Here is a 19,505-nt window from a genome sequence, read left to right on the forward strand (position 1 = left end):
ACACACCCTCTCTCATCCCTGACACACACCTGTGAACAGGAGCGCAGCTGCAGCCGGTGGAGCTTTTAATAACTGGGACTTCTGGACGTCTGTGGCCTTTTCTCTTTCCCTCTTTCGTGCACGTGAACTGTTTTCTCACGCACAAGCTGAGTCACTTGTTGTCCAGTGTTTGTTGCACAAGTAACGAGAAAATATCAGCTTCAGGAGAGGTTCGCCTGTGATCTCAGAACACTGTGGCTTTTGTTTACCATACGCAGGCTGAGGGAGTAAAACACACACACACACACACACACACACACACACACACACACACACACACACTAGGTAAGTCAGTATTTCAGAAAGCTTTATACTGTTTGCTTTTAACAGATTTTTAACCTGTTTACTTTTTTACTTTGTTGAGTCTGTGAACTAGTTTTAAATGCAAAGCCTCAAGCTCCCTCACAGGCTACATGGAGATCACATTACACATTTGTATTGCTATGCAGAGGAGGGCTGCAGTCTCCTCTGAGCAGATGGTGATGATGAGGACGTTCTCTGACCCTCGCTAGTGTTATTGAGGTCAGCCGGAGAGTTATCCAGTTTCTGGTGTGGCTCGGTGTTTCTCACACGGACGCCCTAATCAGTCTGAACTTGGGAGTTAATGTACAGCTCTGATCCCTGCACATAATAAATCGGAGGACAAGTGCAATATCATCAGCGGGGTCTGAGTGGAGCCGAGGAACAAGATATCCATCATGAAGCCCGGTTCCCCGGCCGCTGCGTGACGCATAATTTCCTGTTCACTTTTCCATTTCCTGAGATGTTAAATAATGCAGTAAAACTATATGGAGAGAGGAGGAGAAAGAAAGAAAGAAAGAAAGAAAGAAAGAAAGGATATGAAGGAATATTTTTATTTGACATTCAGAGTTGAATATTACACTTTCATAGAATTAAAGATGGAGTTCCGTCAAACCCTCTGTCACTTTCACCGAGGCAGATAAGCGGCGTCCGCGGCAGGAAGCTCCCCGGCAGCTCCCGACGCCTCGGTACACGTAGTGACGTGGTTTTGTTTTGGAACCTCACAGTCGACACGAGGCAGATAAAGAATTGATGAGCTGCTTTTCAGGCGGCAGTTATATTTTCCGAGGTGCTAATTAGTGTCTGCTTTCTGTGTTGTGTAATTATAGCTCTGCTGCCGAGCCGCGTGCATCAGGACCAGCCCCCGCTCTCCTTTTCAAAATCATAATTAATACAACTATTCATATTTGACTCAAAGGATACCTGGTGGGCGATATTTATTTGTCTCTGCTACAGTTTCTGTTTTATTGAAGGGGGAAGCTTGTTGGGTTATCAAGTGTGCTCACAGGTGTGAACTAAAGACGTGCACTGCTTCTGATTCAGCCAGCGAGCTTGAGGAAACACAGCAGACACAGTGTGACGACCTGTGATGGTGTCAGTCGGGGACGGATGTGTGTTGTGGGATCATCAGATTCGAGGCGGGGGTCAGATCATTTTCATTGGGAGTCTTCATATTTATTTATTCCCCACTGTGCTCTGCTTTTCCATCTTTTTTGACACTGTAGACCAGAGTACCTTCCTCTGTTAAGTTCTGCTTCAGAGTTCCAGCTTGTTACAACCATAAACGAGACATATGATGTTTCAGTCTTTCTTTCCTCCTTATTATATATATATGTTTTTCGTGAATTTACAAGTTCTGCAACGTTAACAAACAGATCCATGGTTCAGTTTGATCCGGACCCCGACCTCCTCTCCTGGTCGGTTGTGTCAGTAATGTAAGTCCTTTGGTAAGGACTCTGGTCAAGGTTAGAGGGAAAGAGCCCTTAAAGAAACAGGAGAGGACAGCGGCTGAAGGAGGAGCTGCAGCAATGGATAGTCTGAGGAAAGTGAGTTTCCTGAACTTTAGAGCATTTAAACCCTAATAACACTTATTAAAACAAGAATAGCACTCAGAGAAAGCACACCTCCACAAAGACTAACCCCCCATCGCACCATGTTAACGAAAGATCAACAAAATTCCTGAATCTCCTTTAAATATGAGCAGAATAAATCTCCTTCCACAGTGAAAACACAAAGTAAAGTTTACTGTAGATGGATGAAACGAGCTTGTGGTTTTCACGTGAACTGAACTGAAAGTAGTCTTTAGCAGCTCGAGTGTTAAACAGCAGCATGTAAAGTGAGCCTCTGCATCCCGCGTATTACACCATCTGCATTTGTTGTTTCGTGCCTGGTGGGGTGTCACAGTCGGGGCTAAAAATGAAAATCCATTACTCTGCTAAACAGTGAAGTCACAATTATTTATCGCACCGCAGGCACAGACCCACTCCTGGGAACAAAGCCGTCTCAGTGCACTGGAAACAACTGAAACCAAATTTTCAAATCATCAAAGTCTTCTCAGCTGCAGTTTACGAGTTTGTGTTCATATCACATGATCATCGGCATCATATGATTGCAGATTCGTCCATATTTCCAGGTAGTTTAAAGAGGAGAGCTGAGGTTCTAAGCTCAGTCCACGTCTCCAAACTTCTTTTTTCATATTTTTGGAGCAGAACAGAGAAACAGTGATGAATGTGGATGGGCCATGAGCTGGTACTAATAGAAAACCTGCCGTCTGATTATGTGTAGTGATCTCAAACGCTGCCGCCGCCACCGCTGTGTTAGAATCAAGAGGAAAACCTTCGCTGATGATGGAAGCTGAGACGTTTGGGCGGATCGCAGTCGGCAGGCGACTCCTCCTGACAGAGGAAATTACTTGAATAAGTTGCAAATATGGAACATTTTTCAGCCTGAAATCACTAGTTTGAAAACTTGACAGCTTTGACGGGGGGGAAAAACAAAACAGAAAGAATAAAAAACTCAACTCTCGACATTATTTTCTAACTTGTACAGAAACTCTCAAGTCCTGAGTAATAATTAAAACCTGCTATCGTATAAATCAACAAACCTTGACAACTACAGCTTTTTGCACATTAATCAGATGAAAAACACAATTTATCAAAAATCTGAAATGCTCAAAGGGGAATTTCGAACGTAGACGCAGAGTAAGATTAAGATTTGTCGACAGAATATTTCTTCAATTAAGACGCCGTTGATAAATGACCCTCAAACTAATATTTTTATACTGTTCCTTCTCTAACTCGTCGACCGACACGCTCACTGATCTCTGCCTCTGCTCTGACCCACTTGGACGACCACGTGTGCGTTGGTGTGATGTCCGTCATCCGTCTCTTCCAGGGATCAGATCAACAAAGCTCCTAAAGCTGACTGGTGGATCTGCCAGCTCTGAGGGCCGCTGCCGCTGCCGCTGTTGGCTGTCATGTAACTGACCTCGCTGCCGCTCCACCACCCGATAATCTCCGCTGCTGTTGACTTGGAAAACTCGACTCAGTAGAAGATTGTCGTCCTCGGTAAACGCCGTGTTTTAGTGTCGTTCCCTCAATCTCAGAGCAAGTGTTTGTTCCCTCCTTTTCATCCCCGTTCCCACGGACATTCAACAATCATGAAGGGAGAAATCTATCACGGAGACGGCACACGGACCAATTTCTCTTCCCACTGTAGCCTCGGAAAAATAATATCCTGCACCTGCTGGGTTTTGAATAACGGCAGAGGAAAAAAAGTAAAACATCCCCCGCTGCTTTTATGATTTCTATTGCTCAGATGTGACGCTTGTGGCTCCAGATGAAACCTTTCTTTTGTGGATGAAAGAAAATATCAACAGATAGGCTGTCATTACCCAAGGCTGATCGCTAAGTGTCGTACTATTCACACCAGATTCATAACTTCACGAAAATAAACATTATGCAAACCCGAATACAAGGAGAAGATATACAAAGACTGTGCATCCTATTGATGCGAGGTTACATCCCACTCAGTCCGCTGGTTTAACTGGGATTTTGAGCTGACTAATGCAAAGAATAAATGATCAAAGACCAGTTGATAACATAAATTCATAAAATTCAAAATTCAAAAAGATGAAATAAGCAGATACTTTGCATCTTGTGGGACTTGGTACTTTTCACTCTCTCTTTAGGTCTAATACTTACATTTCCTCTCACGTTGATGTCGTCACTACTGCAGTTTTTGCACAGTGTAATATACTGTACTGTACATATACTGTAATATTTCTCAGTAAATGGTATTCTGTCCACATGCTGTTGAGTTCTCCCAACCAGGCACCGTCAACCTGTCTATAGTCTTAAAGATACTAAGTTCGATACCCAACCCTAACTCTGAACTTACCCTCCCATCCTTAGGGATTCAAAATATATAATTCATATCTATGAAAAATAGCAGCTGGAGACTGAGATTAAAGCAAATATATATAAATGTCACTGCAAGTGCACCCAGAGAAATAACCTTTTAACAAACCTAATGATTCGGTTGACATGACAAATTGTGATTGCTTTAACGCACTGTAATGCCACACATCAATCACTGTATTAATTGTGGCCCAACGACATGTCTTTGTGTCTCCATGACAACACAAAGTGTTTTCAGTGGTGGTCATTAGGAATCGTTGTTTTCTTTTAGGGGAGAAAAGGGAAGTTTGCAAAATTCGACTGGTGCAGAGAAGCACAATTTTTAAAAAAGGCCTGATTTGAGTTTTTCCTGTTTGACATTGTCTCATGAGGAAGATCTCACTGCACGTACATGACTCATATTTCTGCTCTGTCAGCTCTAACTTATCAGTCATCACTCACTCGTGCTCTTTTGCTTGGACAAGATGAAATGGCGAGATTAGGAATATTTCTCTCTTTGCTGCTTTTGCTGCCTCAGTAAAGCTTCTTCAAATACCAAGAAACCACTTGGTTAAAAAAAGATATTTTGTCAGCCCAAGGACGGCCTCGTATTTCCCTTTCATATCTCATCTCTGGCATGTTATTGGGCTCAGACGTCTTCATAGCAGAGTTTCATTAAAGCAGGGACGGTGCGAGTCCAGATGTATCCATCATGGTTAACTGGGGTCTGTCGCAGCAGGACCAGGGAGCCACACTGCACCACCACCTCCCGCGATGGAGACGTGTCACCGACTCCAGATGGATCGTCCAGTTACTCACCTCCACTGCCGAGTTCTGCTTGAAAAACTGTGAAAGTTATCATGTGGGAACCCTGCATGTTAACATGAGAGATGTGTGCGTAAGGGAAATGCGACAAATCCAACAAGACACTGATTCTGCAGCCGAAGTGTTTGTGTTCAGCGAAGGGAATGAAATGCAAATTAGTTGTGTATATCTGGTTGCTAATTTGTGTGCTCGCAATTTGAGACGGTTATGACATGTTCCAAATTGGGTTATTGTGTTTTAGCAGGAGAAATGAAAGTGCAGCGCAGCGTGGAGGGAGGGAGGTGATAAACGAGGACGAGGAATACATTTGCACAGAGTGAGCGCTGGAACAATCGAGACGCATGACGCAGCACTCGGAGGGCGACGCTGGGAAGAGACAGGGAGATTAGGTGGATGCTTTAAAAGGGAATTAAGTAATTTACGACTTTTTTTTATAAAACGGTATCAGTGAAAGGTCGACATCAACAGATCGTTGGCACATCACACGACGGCCTGAAATAGACAGATATTTAAAAGGCACCTTCACAATGAAACGAATAAAATAGCCGATTTAGGCCAGGATCCAACAGAGGTGTGTGTGATGAAGAACTCATTCATCACCACACACACACACACACACACACACACACACACACACACACACACACACTTTGCTGGCTTTTGTTTTTTCTTTTAGTGGGAGATGAAAGTGCTGAGACCTCATTTGCAGGAACATCCTCTCGTTTTTTTGAGGATCAAAAAAGGTCAATTCACTGATGTTAGTCAAACATTCAGGCCCTGTTCCAATCCACCCCTCGGCCCCCCCACTGGGCTCTACCCCTTTGTTTTGTGTGAGGCCGTGAAGGGGAAGTGATGCCCCATTTTCCTCTGTGATGTAGGGGTAGTAGCCATGTAGCCCTTTAAACACAGCTTCAACCACAGTGTATTCAGGACCCCCCCCCCCCCTGAAAACAAAGGGCTAGAGAGAAATTGTGCTTTACGATGGCGACTTAAATGTGTTAACTTTTCATATATTTATTCCTTTTAATGACATAGATATGTCCCAAATGATTGATTCTACGTAATCATTGGTCCTGCAACATCCCAGATTGTTATGAGTCATGTTAAACCCATAAATGTAGATTATTTAGACATCAGTTTGGTAATAAATATGATATTAAAACCAATATTAATGTATTTAATCAAAAAGAGAAGTCAAAAGTCATCAACTACGGCTGCGTGGCTTAAAGTTCCTTAGAGAATAAAGGAGAGATGAGTGGGAAAGAGAAACCAGTAGTAGAGGAATGCAGTTTAATAAGGACAGTAAAGCAGAAATACAAATATTGTGTTGGCAGGGAACCCTGCCCAGCTACAGTCCATGATGTGCTCCAGCAGGGTGAGAGGGGGGGGGGGAGGCAGAGGGGGAGGGTGGTGATGATGGCGAGGGGAGGTCAGTTCACTCTTCATTAGGCCGTAATTGAATTTCCGCAGCCCATGCAGGGAGGATGTTCAGCCCTCGCTCTCCCTGCAGGGGAGTGTTGCCTCGCTCCAGCTTCACAACCTCCTCAACACTTTCAAGGTTAGCTCTGCTAATAGGCTGCTTTCTCCACGGATTTCCTCTGCTCGCCATCTGTCATCTGCATGTCTGACGGTGCAGGTCTGCAGGTGTAATGCCCCCCCCCCCCCCCCCCCCCCCCACGTGACGCAGCTTCACCAGAGGACAGCGGCGTACCGGAGACCCTGTTCAGTAGCACGTTGGACCACCTCTGGCCCGGAGGTAACAGCTGACACACGGCTGTGACTCGACAAGGGACCTGCAGTGTCCCTGTGTTGAAGCCGACAACACAGACTGGGAAGGACTTTATCCAACCGAGGAACAAGTTGATCAGTAGATATATCAACGAGTATCACAGCTGCAGACCAGCTCTATAGTGAGAACAGGTTTTTGGGACAGACTGTTTTATTCGTCCTATCATTAGGTGAATGTTTTAGACACCAATGTGGTTCTGTTCGCCCTGCACATGAGAAATGTCTCATCACAGCATCATATACCAGGATTATCAACATGGCAACGTGCTTCTGTTAGTAGATATTTCTTATACCTGATTGTATAAATGTTCTTTGGCCCCGTGGGTGTTTCTCTCCTGCTGCTGTTACGGTAACGATTCATGGTCATGTCACAAGCCGTTTTTTGTCTTATTGTCAAGTTGCTTCTATGAACGTTTCTCAAAATGCTGACAGCAGCAGCATCGCAGGGCAAACAGACAGAGTCCTTGTGTTTAAAGCCGACGCCACAGACTGCACTCTTGTTTCTAAAGTTAATATGTGGATGCTTGTTACCGTGGTTACGGCCTCCAGGGTTTGGATATCGGGTGAGTTTTGGTGTCCAGCTCATTAAACACCTCGTGAAGTTGTATCTTTTATTGTCTCGAATCAATTCCTCTCTCTCTGAAACCACATTTCAGGACGTAACGGTTTGATTTGATTGGAAAGGTGCAGTAAAATTTAAAATCTGCAGTTTGATGACTTTATTGGTTGGATTTTTATTTTATATTCAAGCCAACTTGTGCAAGATGAGTTCACCACAACAGACTCTGTTCTCATAAAGTGATTCTGCCTGCTCCCTGTGGTCATTTAACCTGTCTTGAAACGTTCCTGGATAAATCACTCTGACAAAAAGCATTATCTGGCGGTTGCAAATTTCTGTCATTATCCTGGAAGTGCACGGATGGTTGAGCTTGTTTTGTTATAATGCACTTATCTAAAAAATGCTAACTCGATTGTTCGGGGCTCAATCGTCTCTCCCTCTCGACACAAGGATTCATTAGTCTCGTAAAAATGCAAAGAATTCCCTTGTTCAGCTTTTTCAATTATGAGGAGTTGCTGCTTTCTTCTTTTAGAACTTTTACCTCGGCCCATGAGGTTACGTTTCCACCCCCGTCCGTTTGTTGGTTTGTTGGTTGTTTAGTTTACGGGGCACACAACTTGGTGGAAGGTTGGGTTGGGGTGGGGGGGTACAGGGGAGAACCCATCAAAGTCTGGTCTATCATTTTCTCAACATTGTGAGATTTTTCTGACATTTTTCACATTTCACTTATTTCTCTCATGTGTATAAAGGGTAATTGGTGCAGCTTCATTGAATTTAAAGGGACTATTTGGCCTTGGTAGAGATATCTGCTCTATTACTGATAGTTTAGTGTGAATCTGGGTCTTAGGTCGTCGGCCAGACAACATTTGAAACATTAGAAGACGTCACTCAGGCTCTGAAACTTTTTAAACTCTAAACATTTACGATCCAGCATTTACGTGTCAGGGTTTTTCTCAACTGCTACTTTTAATGATGTGGTCAAGAAAAAAATACGGTGATTTCCAAGGTCCAGGTCATCAAATGTTGTTCTGTCCAACCAAGCGTCCCAACACCAAAAGGTTTTTTAGTTTATCATTATGCACGACAATGAAAACCATAAAATAATCCCAACTGAGAAGATGCAGTTGTACATTTGAACCACCATCAGTCTGTTCTTGTACATTCATCAGCTCTTGTTCTTCATAAAGTTCTCGCTCGAACTCTCGTTCCTCTCCAAACTCCCCGGTGACGCCTGTTTCATGCTCCATAAAACCACATCGAAGACCGTTCTCATGCAGAGCGAGTGCTGAAATTGGACTTTTGTGAGAAAGAAGCCCGGAAGCTGCATTACAGTGTTTTCATTTCCTCCTCTCTGCCTCGTTGTGGTTTAATTTTTTTTGTGGGATAATTTCATTTCCTCTAATAACGCTGTGCTTTTTAGGTCCAGAGGGTGAAAGGTGATGTGTTTTCACACAAGAGGCAGCACAAAGTAGTCGAACACGTTATCATGTTGTAGCAAGTGTTTGTTTGTTTACACACACCCCCCCCCTCCCTTTTTTAATTAGAGTGTACTTTGGAGATGAGAGCTTTTCTCTGGGGACACCGACTTCATTAGCACCTGTAAGTGTCCACGCCTGTTAGCGGGACGCGGGAGATTCAGAGAGAAGGGTGTGTTGGAGGAGTTGTCTGTAATAACTGCTTGTCAGGGACGATTTGGATGTGATATCACAGACTTAGTGAAGCATTTTGAAATTTAATGTTCCTCCTCTTCCCTGGAAAAAAACCCCCATATGTGCTTCCTTTAATGTGGCACTTCAAAGTCTGTTTGATGGATTGAGTTGTAATTTCCTCCCTGTACGACTCCACAGAAAAGCTGCTCTTTGTTTGGTCTTGTTTCCATAAAGAGGTTATTATTATTTTTATTATTATTACGGTTTAATTGAAGTTTAAATTGAGAACTGGGGCTGCTCCCCAGGGAGTGTCATAAGCATCTGTAATAGCGTAAATAACTGGCATCCTCCCAGCTTAATGGGGCCAAACCCAGTACCCAAACAATCATAAACACAATTTAACCATTAAGCACAAGGCAAAAGGAGTAGGGGGAAGTAGAAGGGGCAGAGAAATGTGCGATGAGGAATCCACATTGTGGCTATTAATGGTGAGCTAAAGACTTATTATTCTGTTTAATAAGATTCCCCGGAGCTCAGCCAATGGGAAAGAGCGGCTCTAAAGAAGGATGGTGTGGTTTGTAAAAGATTAGAAAATACCTGTAGCTGAAAACATTGATTCAAAGCACAGGGAGACAAATGCTGATTTATGTATTTATTTATTTATCAGGATACATGAGCTTTCATTTATGGTCTGGATTGTTGACAGCTCTATTTGTATTAGTTCATGTCCTAATTCCTACTTGTTCTCTAACGTGCGAACTGTGACCGTGTCTGTGCAGATGTGAGTAGTAAGAGCAGCTGTTGTCACCACCCCCCCCCCCCCCCCCCCCCCGTCTTCATGAGTCTTTGCCATATGGTTTGCCGCGGGCAGCAGCCTCCTGCAACGTCAGAATCTGGGGTTTGTTTTCAGCACTTGACTTCACTTTTCTGTCGGATGTGGTTCTTACCTTGGTGGTAAAAGAGGTTAGTGGTGTTTAGAGCCAGTTGTGGGGATCAGGCTGTGGTGTAACTTAACATTTTACCAGTTTACCATTTCATTCCCAACATCACTGCGACCTGTCCTCGTTTGTGCTGAGCTGGTCGGAGTCCTCCTCCTTTACCCTGTCCTCCATGTTTGTTTGTGTTGCCCTCATGTGAAAGTCCTTTCTGCATCGACGCCATGTGACAGGACACAAAGTTTCCTCCACACACTAAAACACATTTCCATAAAGAGACTGATTTGTGGCACAACAAGGCAGAAAATCATAGGTTTTAGTTTCCCTGTTTCAGGTCAATCTGAAATTGTCCATCTCCTTAACCATGACTTTCACCCTAAAGCCGCTCGGCAGGGACAACACAAGTTATCATTGTTGTTTTAATACAATAAACCTCTGTATGCAACTTTAAAAACTTGAACAACTTCCAGTAACAGCAAACAAAACACATTTACCACAATGCATTTCACCTTCCACTCTTCATCCCTCCTTCCTCTCCCTGCTCCTCTTCTCCTCTGTGCTCGTCATTCACCTCCTTTGTTCCTTTTTATCCTTATTCACCTTCTGTTTGTTCATTTTATTCATTTTCGTTCTCCTGAATTATTTAGTTCCTCTCCCCTGCATCTTTTATAACAACATTTAAAGAATGAAGAACGTTGGGGATTGAAGTTATCTGAGCACCTCTTCAGTGCAGATGCAATAAAAACTCAAACAAACCTTGTAGCATCGTTAAAAATGTCCCTAAAAAGGTAGAATATCTAAACTGAAAACATTCAGTGGAGCCGCAGTCAAATACAATTAAGAGTAAATGTTGATTATTTAAACAAAATTATAAGCCCAAATGTCCTTCAGTATAACAACAGTGATTTCAACAGAGTCTATTGGAAGAAAGACAGTGACTCTCTCAAAGATGAACAATTCCCACCGGGCGAATTTCTACAGCAGCTGACAGCAGCAGTACGAGAGTCGCTTGGCAGGGCGAGGTTTGAAGCTTGAGAGTGAACACATCAGTGCTGCCTGTTAACAGTGACTAACAGTGACTCTTCCTCTGTAGCTGCTGCTGTTCTGTCTCCGTGCAGTCAGCCCGGCCGTATCACTGCTTCCACTTCGTTTCATTCCCCTGTGTTGTCCTGTTACCATCAATCATTTGCAGGAACGGAACAAGTTCTGGGCATCGTATCGTGTTCTGGGGACTTCTCCAGCTTTACCTTTTATGTTGCGCTTTACTGAGGGAAGTCTGATGTCCTCGTGGCGGGATCAGACTACGTGACATCTCTTCCCAGATCTCCACAGTGTTATGTCAGTGCTTGAGAATGGTCCAGGGGATATTTCTTGTTGTATTAAACCGGCGACTGTAAATAAAGATGGACAACGCATCTCCACTCGTTCCCACCATCCAGAGATGACGCCAAAAATATCCCAGATACAAAATCTGCCATCTTGTGCCACTGACGTCATTCGGAGCCAGAGTCTACACATTAGCATTTGGGGGATCGAAAATGAAGGCTCGAATATTTAAAAGGCTGAATTTTACATATAAACCCAATAGTTCCCACAATGAGCAGCACTTGCTAAGGCCTTGATGTTGTGATGGTGCAAAAATTGTAAGAGCGGAGCCAGTCACTGTCTAAATAATGACCAAACAGACATAAAAGACATCAGCTGTGATTGCATGATGTAAATCTTTGGATCTAAACCTTCTACTTCAGTTGGTCGCAGAGTTTGTCGATGTTTTGTGAAGTGAAGCTGAGACAAGCAGCCGACGACAGGCTCTTACCTGCAGCCTTCATCCGGTGACTCAGATTGGTCATAAATTCGTCATACATGACGGACTGAAGGATTCACTGCATCTAAATGCCCCCCCACTCGTGTGATAGGTGATCGGCGAGGTGCCAGGAACTGACTTTGCCTTTCTGAAAAGATTTAGAACTGAAATTTGGCACGGAGCCCAGAGGCAGCATCTTCCTTCTGGTCTTAAATCCAAGAAGCAGATTCCTGCAAATAACAAGAACTGATGTTTCTGGAGAATAAACTGCTTGATAACCTTGTAGAAGCATTTTAGAAGTAAAATGTCTTCTTGTACGTCGTGATTTATACCATCTTGTCAATTTCATGGAGTGCAATTGCAATTTCATTGTGTTGTTGTCTGAAGGAATGACAGTAGAGACTCTTGAACTTTGAAGGGACCAAACTACAGTGAGATTAGATTAACTTTTATCTTGTTTTGAATGTCATCTCAAAGTCCAGGACTGGAACATCGGATGAACATCGTTGACTAATGCTGACGTCCCTCGTTGGATGATCTTCATATTGTGTATACCGACGTCTTATCAGCCTATTGAAACCTTTTAAAACAGGCACACAAACCTGAATCAATAAAGCCCTTGTATAGAACAAATCCAGGCAGTAGTGAGCGATCTTCCACGATAACAATCATGTTCTTTCATCCCAGTGTTGAAATGAACTCTTGAGAATATCCAGGGTCGGTCCAGCCTGTAGATTTATCCATTAGCGTGCATCCATTTCTCAAAGGTTGTTTATAAATGAGGTGATGAACCCTCTGCTCCTCTGTTCTTCGTCATGGAAGCTCGTCCCTGAGATTCATTCACATTAGAGCACATGAGTCCCTCCATGTGAAACCATTGGCCCTCAGCAGCCCAACAACCAGACAGAGAACAGTAGCACTGGCAGCAGCACGGTGAGTCATCGATAAACAAGCAGCCAGCGACAGAGACAGTTTCCAAACATGTCATTAGTCCTGGTCTTCAGTTTTGCATCTAAAGACAACCAGGCCCAAGGAAGTGCAATGCAATGTCAATACACTTTTAATTAACGGGCGAACAGCTGGGACATGATCTTAAGTTCAGGGTTCTACTGAAATCTGAATAAACAGGTGAACGGCTGTTTGTGCAGCAGCGGTGGAGCAGCTTCCGGGTTCTGTGAACTGAGTCCAGCAACAGGTCTTTTATTTGCTGTGGCTCAATCGCTGCAGGTCACAGTGACAGTTTCATAAAGAAACAAGCAGCATCTCTGCAGGTCAAGCAAACAACCCAAACCAGACATGTTTGGAAATGAAGCTGCATTAGTAACATTTGGACCTGAGAAGATCTGGGTCCTTGGTCCGGTTGGTAAAAGGCATCAGAGTCGGGGCTCATACAAATGATGAATATGTTGTATGCGTGTATGTTCAAAATTACTATTTTTAAAACTGGAGGACCTGGGAAAAAAAGACCCAAACAGATTCCGATGCAGAGAAGTAGAGCAGCTGTGATAGAGTTGTTCGTGTTGTGGTTTTTGCAGAGCAGCAGCAGTGGCTTGTGTGCGTGCGCCTGCAAAAGTGTGACAGTGCTTCAAGGCACAGACGTTAAATTGTCCGTCCTCTCCTCTTACTTATCAAAATGCTGCTTTCATCATTTTACGACGTGACACGGCAAAGTGCACATCTGTAATACATCTGTTATCGTTGCCTCAGTAGCTATTTAAGCTGTGTATTTTGTGTTGTGTGTGTGTGTGTGTGTGTGTGTGTGTGCTTTTGAAATCCCCCCAAGACTGGCTTATATCATCACAGACTCTCCCTCCGCATCCTTTTCTCTTTTTAATGACGGTTGCAGAAAAGGCAGCTTCAAATGTTTCCAGGCCTGGCGCTCTGCAGAAAAAGACGGGAGGATGTGTGGGGGGGTTCACACGAGCAGCTGAATATTTTTGGACAAATAATTTAGCAGCTTGGCTCTCTGGTGTCGCGCCAAGACTTCTGGGAAGTAATCCAGCACCTTGGAAAGACAAGATGTGGAAGTCATATTGGATCCACTATAATTTGAGGTTAATTGAATTGAATAACCCCCCCCGCCACACTCCCCCACCCATTCTCCCAAAAAAGGGAAAAATGTGTTGCAGTGGAGGAAGACGTGTTTCTGCAGAAGGAAACCGTACGATGTGGCTGTTGGAACTGGTTTCTGGACTGAAGGAGCACTGCTGCCCCCTTTGCACAGCGTCTTCCTCTTTACTCGGCCTCAATGTTTGTGATTGTGTGGTAATTAACGCCTCAGAGGACGACGCGCCGCCTCGCCGTGGCAGAAACAGATGGAGGGCAGCGAGCGTGCGGCTGTTTGGTAAATGGGGTCTGCGGAAGTGACCCAGGCATCGATGATGTCTGAGCCCTCATCATGTCCCGGACTTCACATTCTAATAATGACTAATGTGTTTGCCAACGTCAGCCTGCTCTCATTAGTGTGATTTATAGTCTCGCCAATTTTCAGTAAACCAGAGGAGCTGTATTCCAATTTATTCGGGTCAAATTAACCATTCCTAATTAGAAGCAGTAACCTTTCCGGCTCCCCGCTCCTCTGCTGAATGTGCCGTACATGCAATGCAAATGTTCATTGTTTAATCACTGGCAGTCATTATGGAGGTTATGTAAGAATCACCCCATGCAGGTCAAAAGTTTAGCCTGAATCAATCTCCTAATGGTTAATAGCTAATGGGCTGATTTATTGCCGTGTTATGAAGGTGAAGGCTCGCCCTTTCCTCTGAGGGTGGCACCCACCCTATGGAGCCCCTCAAAATCCTGCAGCTCTGATTCATCCTGTACAAAGTCAGTTATGAGTTAATTACTTTAACTTTACTTTATTTATCAGGGATGTTGTATAATATTTCACATCCTATTGCCTAAATATGCCAGAAAGCTAAATTAAAACAATCAAACTTTATTAAAACATATACTGTTAAACAAATGTCATGGGTGCATGATGCATCAATACTTCAGTAAATGGGAATAAACATTCAAAGGACAACAGAATGCATCGTTAGTGGCAAATTGAAGTGGTACATTACCCACAGCAACGAGAAGCAGGCTCTTAGGAAGCTCGTAAAACAAAGTGGTTCTTATACATCAGCAGGTTTCAAGCTGAATTAATAACTGTGATTATTAATAAATGTTGAGGAAAATAGACTTTGTAAAACCTTGTGTTGTTCTCCTGCACCATGGATTTGAAAATTTGAATTTGAGATTAGCTGCTCTTTTCGACTTCTAAACAACCAGATGCATCGTGGGCGTTATTGTTCACGTATACTTGTTGTGTACTAAACATGTTACTGGTGCATTCCACCACAGAACTCAGACTACATAGAACTTCTGGATTCGCTTTATTTTTGAGATCACGGCAGAAAAAGGGATCGTAGAACTTCATCGTGTCTTTAAAGGTTCAGCCGTTTTTGCCCGTACCATTCATGTGCATCTTGCAGACTCGTTGCATTCATTTCTAAGAAATGTTCTTATTGTAAACATGTTAATAAAAGCAACCGAGGAGTTTTTTTTTATGTTCTTGAATGCCCTGACCTCCATTAGCCGCTCACATGTTTCCCTGTTGAAGACGAGGCTGTGGGGGGGGTGAAGAGGCTGCAGCACGGACCTGGCACAGCTTCACCGTCGAATAAACCAAGTGTCTGCTGAAATCCACGGGTCGTGAATTAGGATCTGACACCAAATTGGTTCGGGTGACGTGTCGCTGTATAAAATGAAAGGATATAAATTGTTTCACCATCAGAGCCACTTTATCATCTCTGGCTTCATTTGACGATTGTCGGCGCTGTTGCAAATGAAAGAGCAGGATTGTTTTATAGCATTATTGAAATCAGAGCTGATGAAGTGTGTCTGTCAGCGTGTCATGTATTTAATTTGATGGATTAGCCTAAAGCAGACGTCCCCATCTGGATATTTTATTTCATCACATCACAATATGAAATTACATGTGCGTTTATGGAGGATTTCATCCATATTGTGCTCTGCTGTTTATGAACAGAGCTGCAGCTGATAGTGTTTATCTGTGGTGGATGTAAACAACCTTAAATAACCACACTTCATCCTCACAGTCATTGTTTCGTGTCGAATATTTTATTATAATAAGGTTTTTATATCACTCTGGTGGATATTTCCCCACTTGGCTTTGAAGCAAAGCATTTGGCAGCGACTTTAACACATGTAACAGGATCTAATGTGAGTCAGAGCACTGCAGGCAGCCTGCGTCCTGAATCAGGCCTAAGGATTAACCAGCAGACGCCTGTGTGACAGAGTGACAGACAGCACTCCTCACTCCCCTCTTGATTACTGCTGGGCTCTAATGTGCTTTGCTCTGCTTTAATAATGTGTGGTCGGATCTGGTCGTGTCCCAACACACTGGTTTTGCACTGACATGTCACAGGGGGAGTAGGACGGCGGGGGGTTCGACGCCGTCGGACTCCAGGCGTCCGGCTGTCATTTACTCAAGATCATTAAAAAATAAATCGCAGAAGAAAAGAGAGGAAAGACGTGGTTGGATGGAGCGAGTGAGAGGGCAGAGGGAGGGAAGGAGGGAGGGAAGGAGGGAGAGAAGGAGGGAGAGATGGCAGGTTCGTTTGGCGGCTGCTGGTCCTGCTGTCTTCACTCTCTCTGCTGTCTGTCGGGAGCTGGACGGTTTCCCCGAGAGGCGGCCGCTGCCAAACAGAATCACAACAGAGAAACAAGCAGAGCGAGGGAGGAGGAGACAGAAAGGAAAAGCAAGAGCGGAGCAGGAAGGGAGCCACAGAGTTCAGATAGAAAGAGGAGACGGTGGAGGTAACTGCTGCCATTCCTCCGTCCTTTCCCGTGATATTCAGAATTCAATCAGTGCATGTGTTGGAGACAGAAGTGATATTTTATTAACGCTGGGCCTGGCTGCCTGGATTCAGCAAATAATGGTTCGTCCTTCAAAACCTTTTCTTGTGTTGGACTTTAGCAGAAGGAGGAAACACTACAACCTGGACTGCTGCTGTTTTAGAGAATCGTAAAAACGTGATTTACAGGGTTGTGGCTTCCGCTGCTTTTCTCGGCCTAGTTGCCGTTAGTGAGAATTTATGTTGCCATCATGCACTGTGGTGAAGAGAAAACATGTTGCAAAGATGACTCAGCAAAATATAATCTGGCCTTAAAGCCGTAAAAACATCACCGAGCTGCTCGATGAACATTGAGCTTCACAAGCTGAACAGCCGGTGGTCCAGTCGCCGTGTTTTGGTGTGAACACGATATCTCAAGAACACCGTAAAGGAATTTATTCAAATTTGGTGCAAACGTTCAGTTGAAATCAAGGATGAACTGATCTGATCTGGGTGGTCAAAGGTCAAAGGTCACGGTGGTGTCACACATGTATATGAACATGTCACTCAAGTCGTCACCTGGACTCGAAGATCACTCACTCGTATAAAGTCTGGAAAGAAAATGAATGTAGATTAATAACTGCACTGGTTGGTGGAGGCGTAATATCAGAGGGCGCTAATTCTTGTTCCCTATTATGAACAGGAGAAGATACTAGAAGCCACAGAGGAGGACTTTGATCATTTTTCATGTTATTATTGCAGTGATTCCGTACCTGAGGTCTGCTGCTGTTGAGGAACATGAACATATTTTTAAATAATATTGTTTTTACCTTAACTAGAAAACCAACAATCCTCTAAAAGCAAGCTGAAGTACGAGAGCTGCACAGACAGACCAGCAGAGAATAAATGGTCAGAGCTGCTGTTGATAACAATGAAGGAAAGTGTCTTTACCTTTTCATTTGTGGGGCGATGATGCAGAATAAACAAAGAGTTGTGTTGGAGGCAGTTTATTTGTGTATTCACAGTCGCACTAGACACTAAACAGTTTGTGTAGCAGGAGACTAACGCGATTTTAAAAACACTGCTGACTCATGTTTGTCTGGTGGGGACGAGCGTCACCTCACATTTTGAGTGTCTCATTTTTCACATCCATCTGTTGTTGTCTCGTCAAGGTGGAAAAAAAACATTCGATCTGCAGCCGCACTTGGCCGGTCGCTTTGTGCCATATGGTTCTTTACCGAGTCGTCCTCCAATCAAGACGGAATTACATGCAAATGGCTTTCAGCAAGATGTTGAGGATAAAAACAGAAACAGAGGGCTGATGGATGGTGCGAGACAGACGCCTGTATTCATATCTGAGATATCTTGGCCTTATTACAGCGATTATTTAAACCTAAAAGCAGACAGTGAATGAAACATGCCCTTGAGTCCAGCTCCTCCAGTTTTTTTTAATTGAGCTGTCACGGCTGGCTTGACGTCTGAGCGGAGAGATTTACAAGCACCATTTAGGGCAGGATTGATTTCTGTCTGAAGGCAGCTCAGGGGAAAGATCTGTGAAAAATGTGTATGTATAACCCCTCCTTTGATGGATTGATGCTTTCTTTCCACTTCTGGTTTGACCTTTTCTTTCTGCAGCTCCATATTGTTTGACCTCCTGTAGCACCTTCCAGTATATTTGCTGTTTTAGCTCATGAAACTGTTTTGTTGACATCACCCTCTCTGGAGAGCGTCTCTGCGGCTCCGGAGCTGCCGACAGCTCCGACTCTTTCCGCCGCAGTTTTAAATTGTTTATTTTAAAACTCTCGCATCGTGTAATTTAGTCACCGACGGTAAACTGGACAGATTATTGGATAAAGCAGTATCTTGAATCCCCTTGTAGGCATTATGAATTTTGTGCGGTGAAATGTTGAGCATAATTGCAATTTTAGGGGAATTGCTGTGTTTTGCCAGAAGGCTTTATGACCGCACATGTTACGAAGGGCTGATTTAATTCCTTTTTCATTCCTCACAGTTGAAGTCTTTCTCTGCAGGGTAACATTCTGTCTAATGACTGCGGATAAGATGTGAAATTAAAAAAAAGTGGGTGAAAACTGAAAAGTAAGGGGAAAGTAGGAAGTTCTTTCCCTGGTCTGGGTGAGATGTGTTATGATGAAGAGTCCTGAGGGGAAACGTTTCGGTGTGGAGCATGTGGCACCGGCAGATGTCGCGTTTGATGGTGACGGCTAATGGTTCCGTGTTCTTCTGATCTTTTTTGCAGTATTTGAGTGCGTTCTGAAGCGGCGCTCTGCCTCACGCTGTGCACACGGTGATCAAGCTTCAACCTGTGTCTCTCTTTGTCTCCGCAGAGCACCTGAAGTCGGCGCTGGAGGAGTACATGGTGCGGCTGCCGAAGGTCCGGATCATGAGGACGAAGAAGAGGGAGGGGCTGATCCGGACTCGGCTGCTGGGAGCCGCGGCCGCTAAAGGAGAAGTCATCACTTTCCTGGACTCTCACTGTGAGGCCAACGTCAACTGGCTGCCTCCGCTGCTGGGTGAGGAACGCCGGCCTTTACTCCGGCCTCCATCCCATCATGAACCCAGTCCTTATTCTAACCTCGTGCTCAAACCCAAGGTGTAAACTCAACACAGCCGGAGCAGCAGGTCCCCAGATTCCAGGCCAGCTGGACGATTTGCTGTGTCTCCATCACTGTGTCTTCTAAAATGCCAAAAGACATTTCTGATCACAGCTCTTAAACGTGTCTTGAGCAACCAAATTTAACTAAATTTAGTAAAAAGGCTTCCAAAAAGTCGACGAGACAGAAATACAGGAAATAAAACCTTACATTTATATCCTTCATACCTCGTAGGATGAACCATTAGAGCTGTT

General features: G+C 44.0%; 1 protein-coding gene across 2 annotated transcripts in view; it reads left to right on the forward strand.

Annotated features, from left to right (window-relative positions):
* LOC117774365 (polypeptide N-acetylgalactosaminyltransferase 10-like) overlaps positions 1-19,505 on the forward strand; it is a 70,856-nt gene that overhangs the window by 29,486 nt on the left and 21,865 nt on the right. For both annotated transcript variants that reach the window (XR_004616056.1, XM_034606756.1), the window contains exon 5: positions 18,985-19,170. Coding sequence is in view for 1 of the 2 variants with exons in the window: in XM_034606756.1 (XP_034462647.1) it covers positions 18,985-19,170 (186 nt within the window). In the remaining variant the exon portion in view is untranslated. The remainder of the gene's footprint in view (positions 1-18,984; positions 19,171-19,505) is intronic.

The sequence above is a fragment of the Hippoglossus hippoglossus genome, chromosome 14, assembly GCF_009819705.1.
Source record: "Hippoglossus hippoglossus isolate fHipHip1 chromosome 14, fHipHip1.pri, whole genome shotgun sequence".
NCBI classification, from domain to species: domain Eukaryota; kingdom Metazoa; phylum Chordata; class Actinopteri; order Pleuronectiformes; family Pleuronectidae; genus Hippoglossus; species Hippoglossus hippoglossus.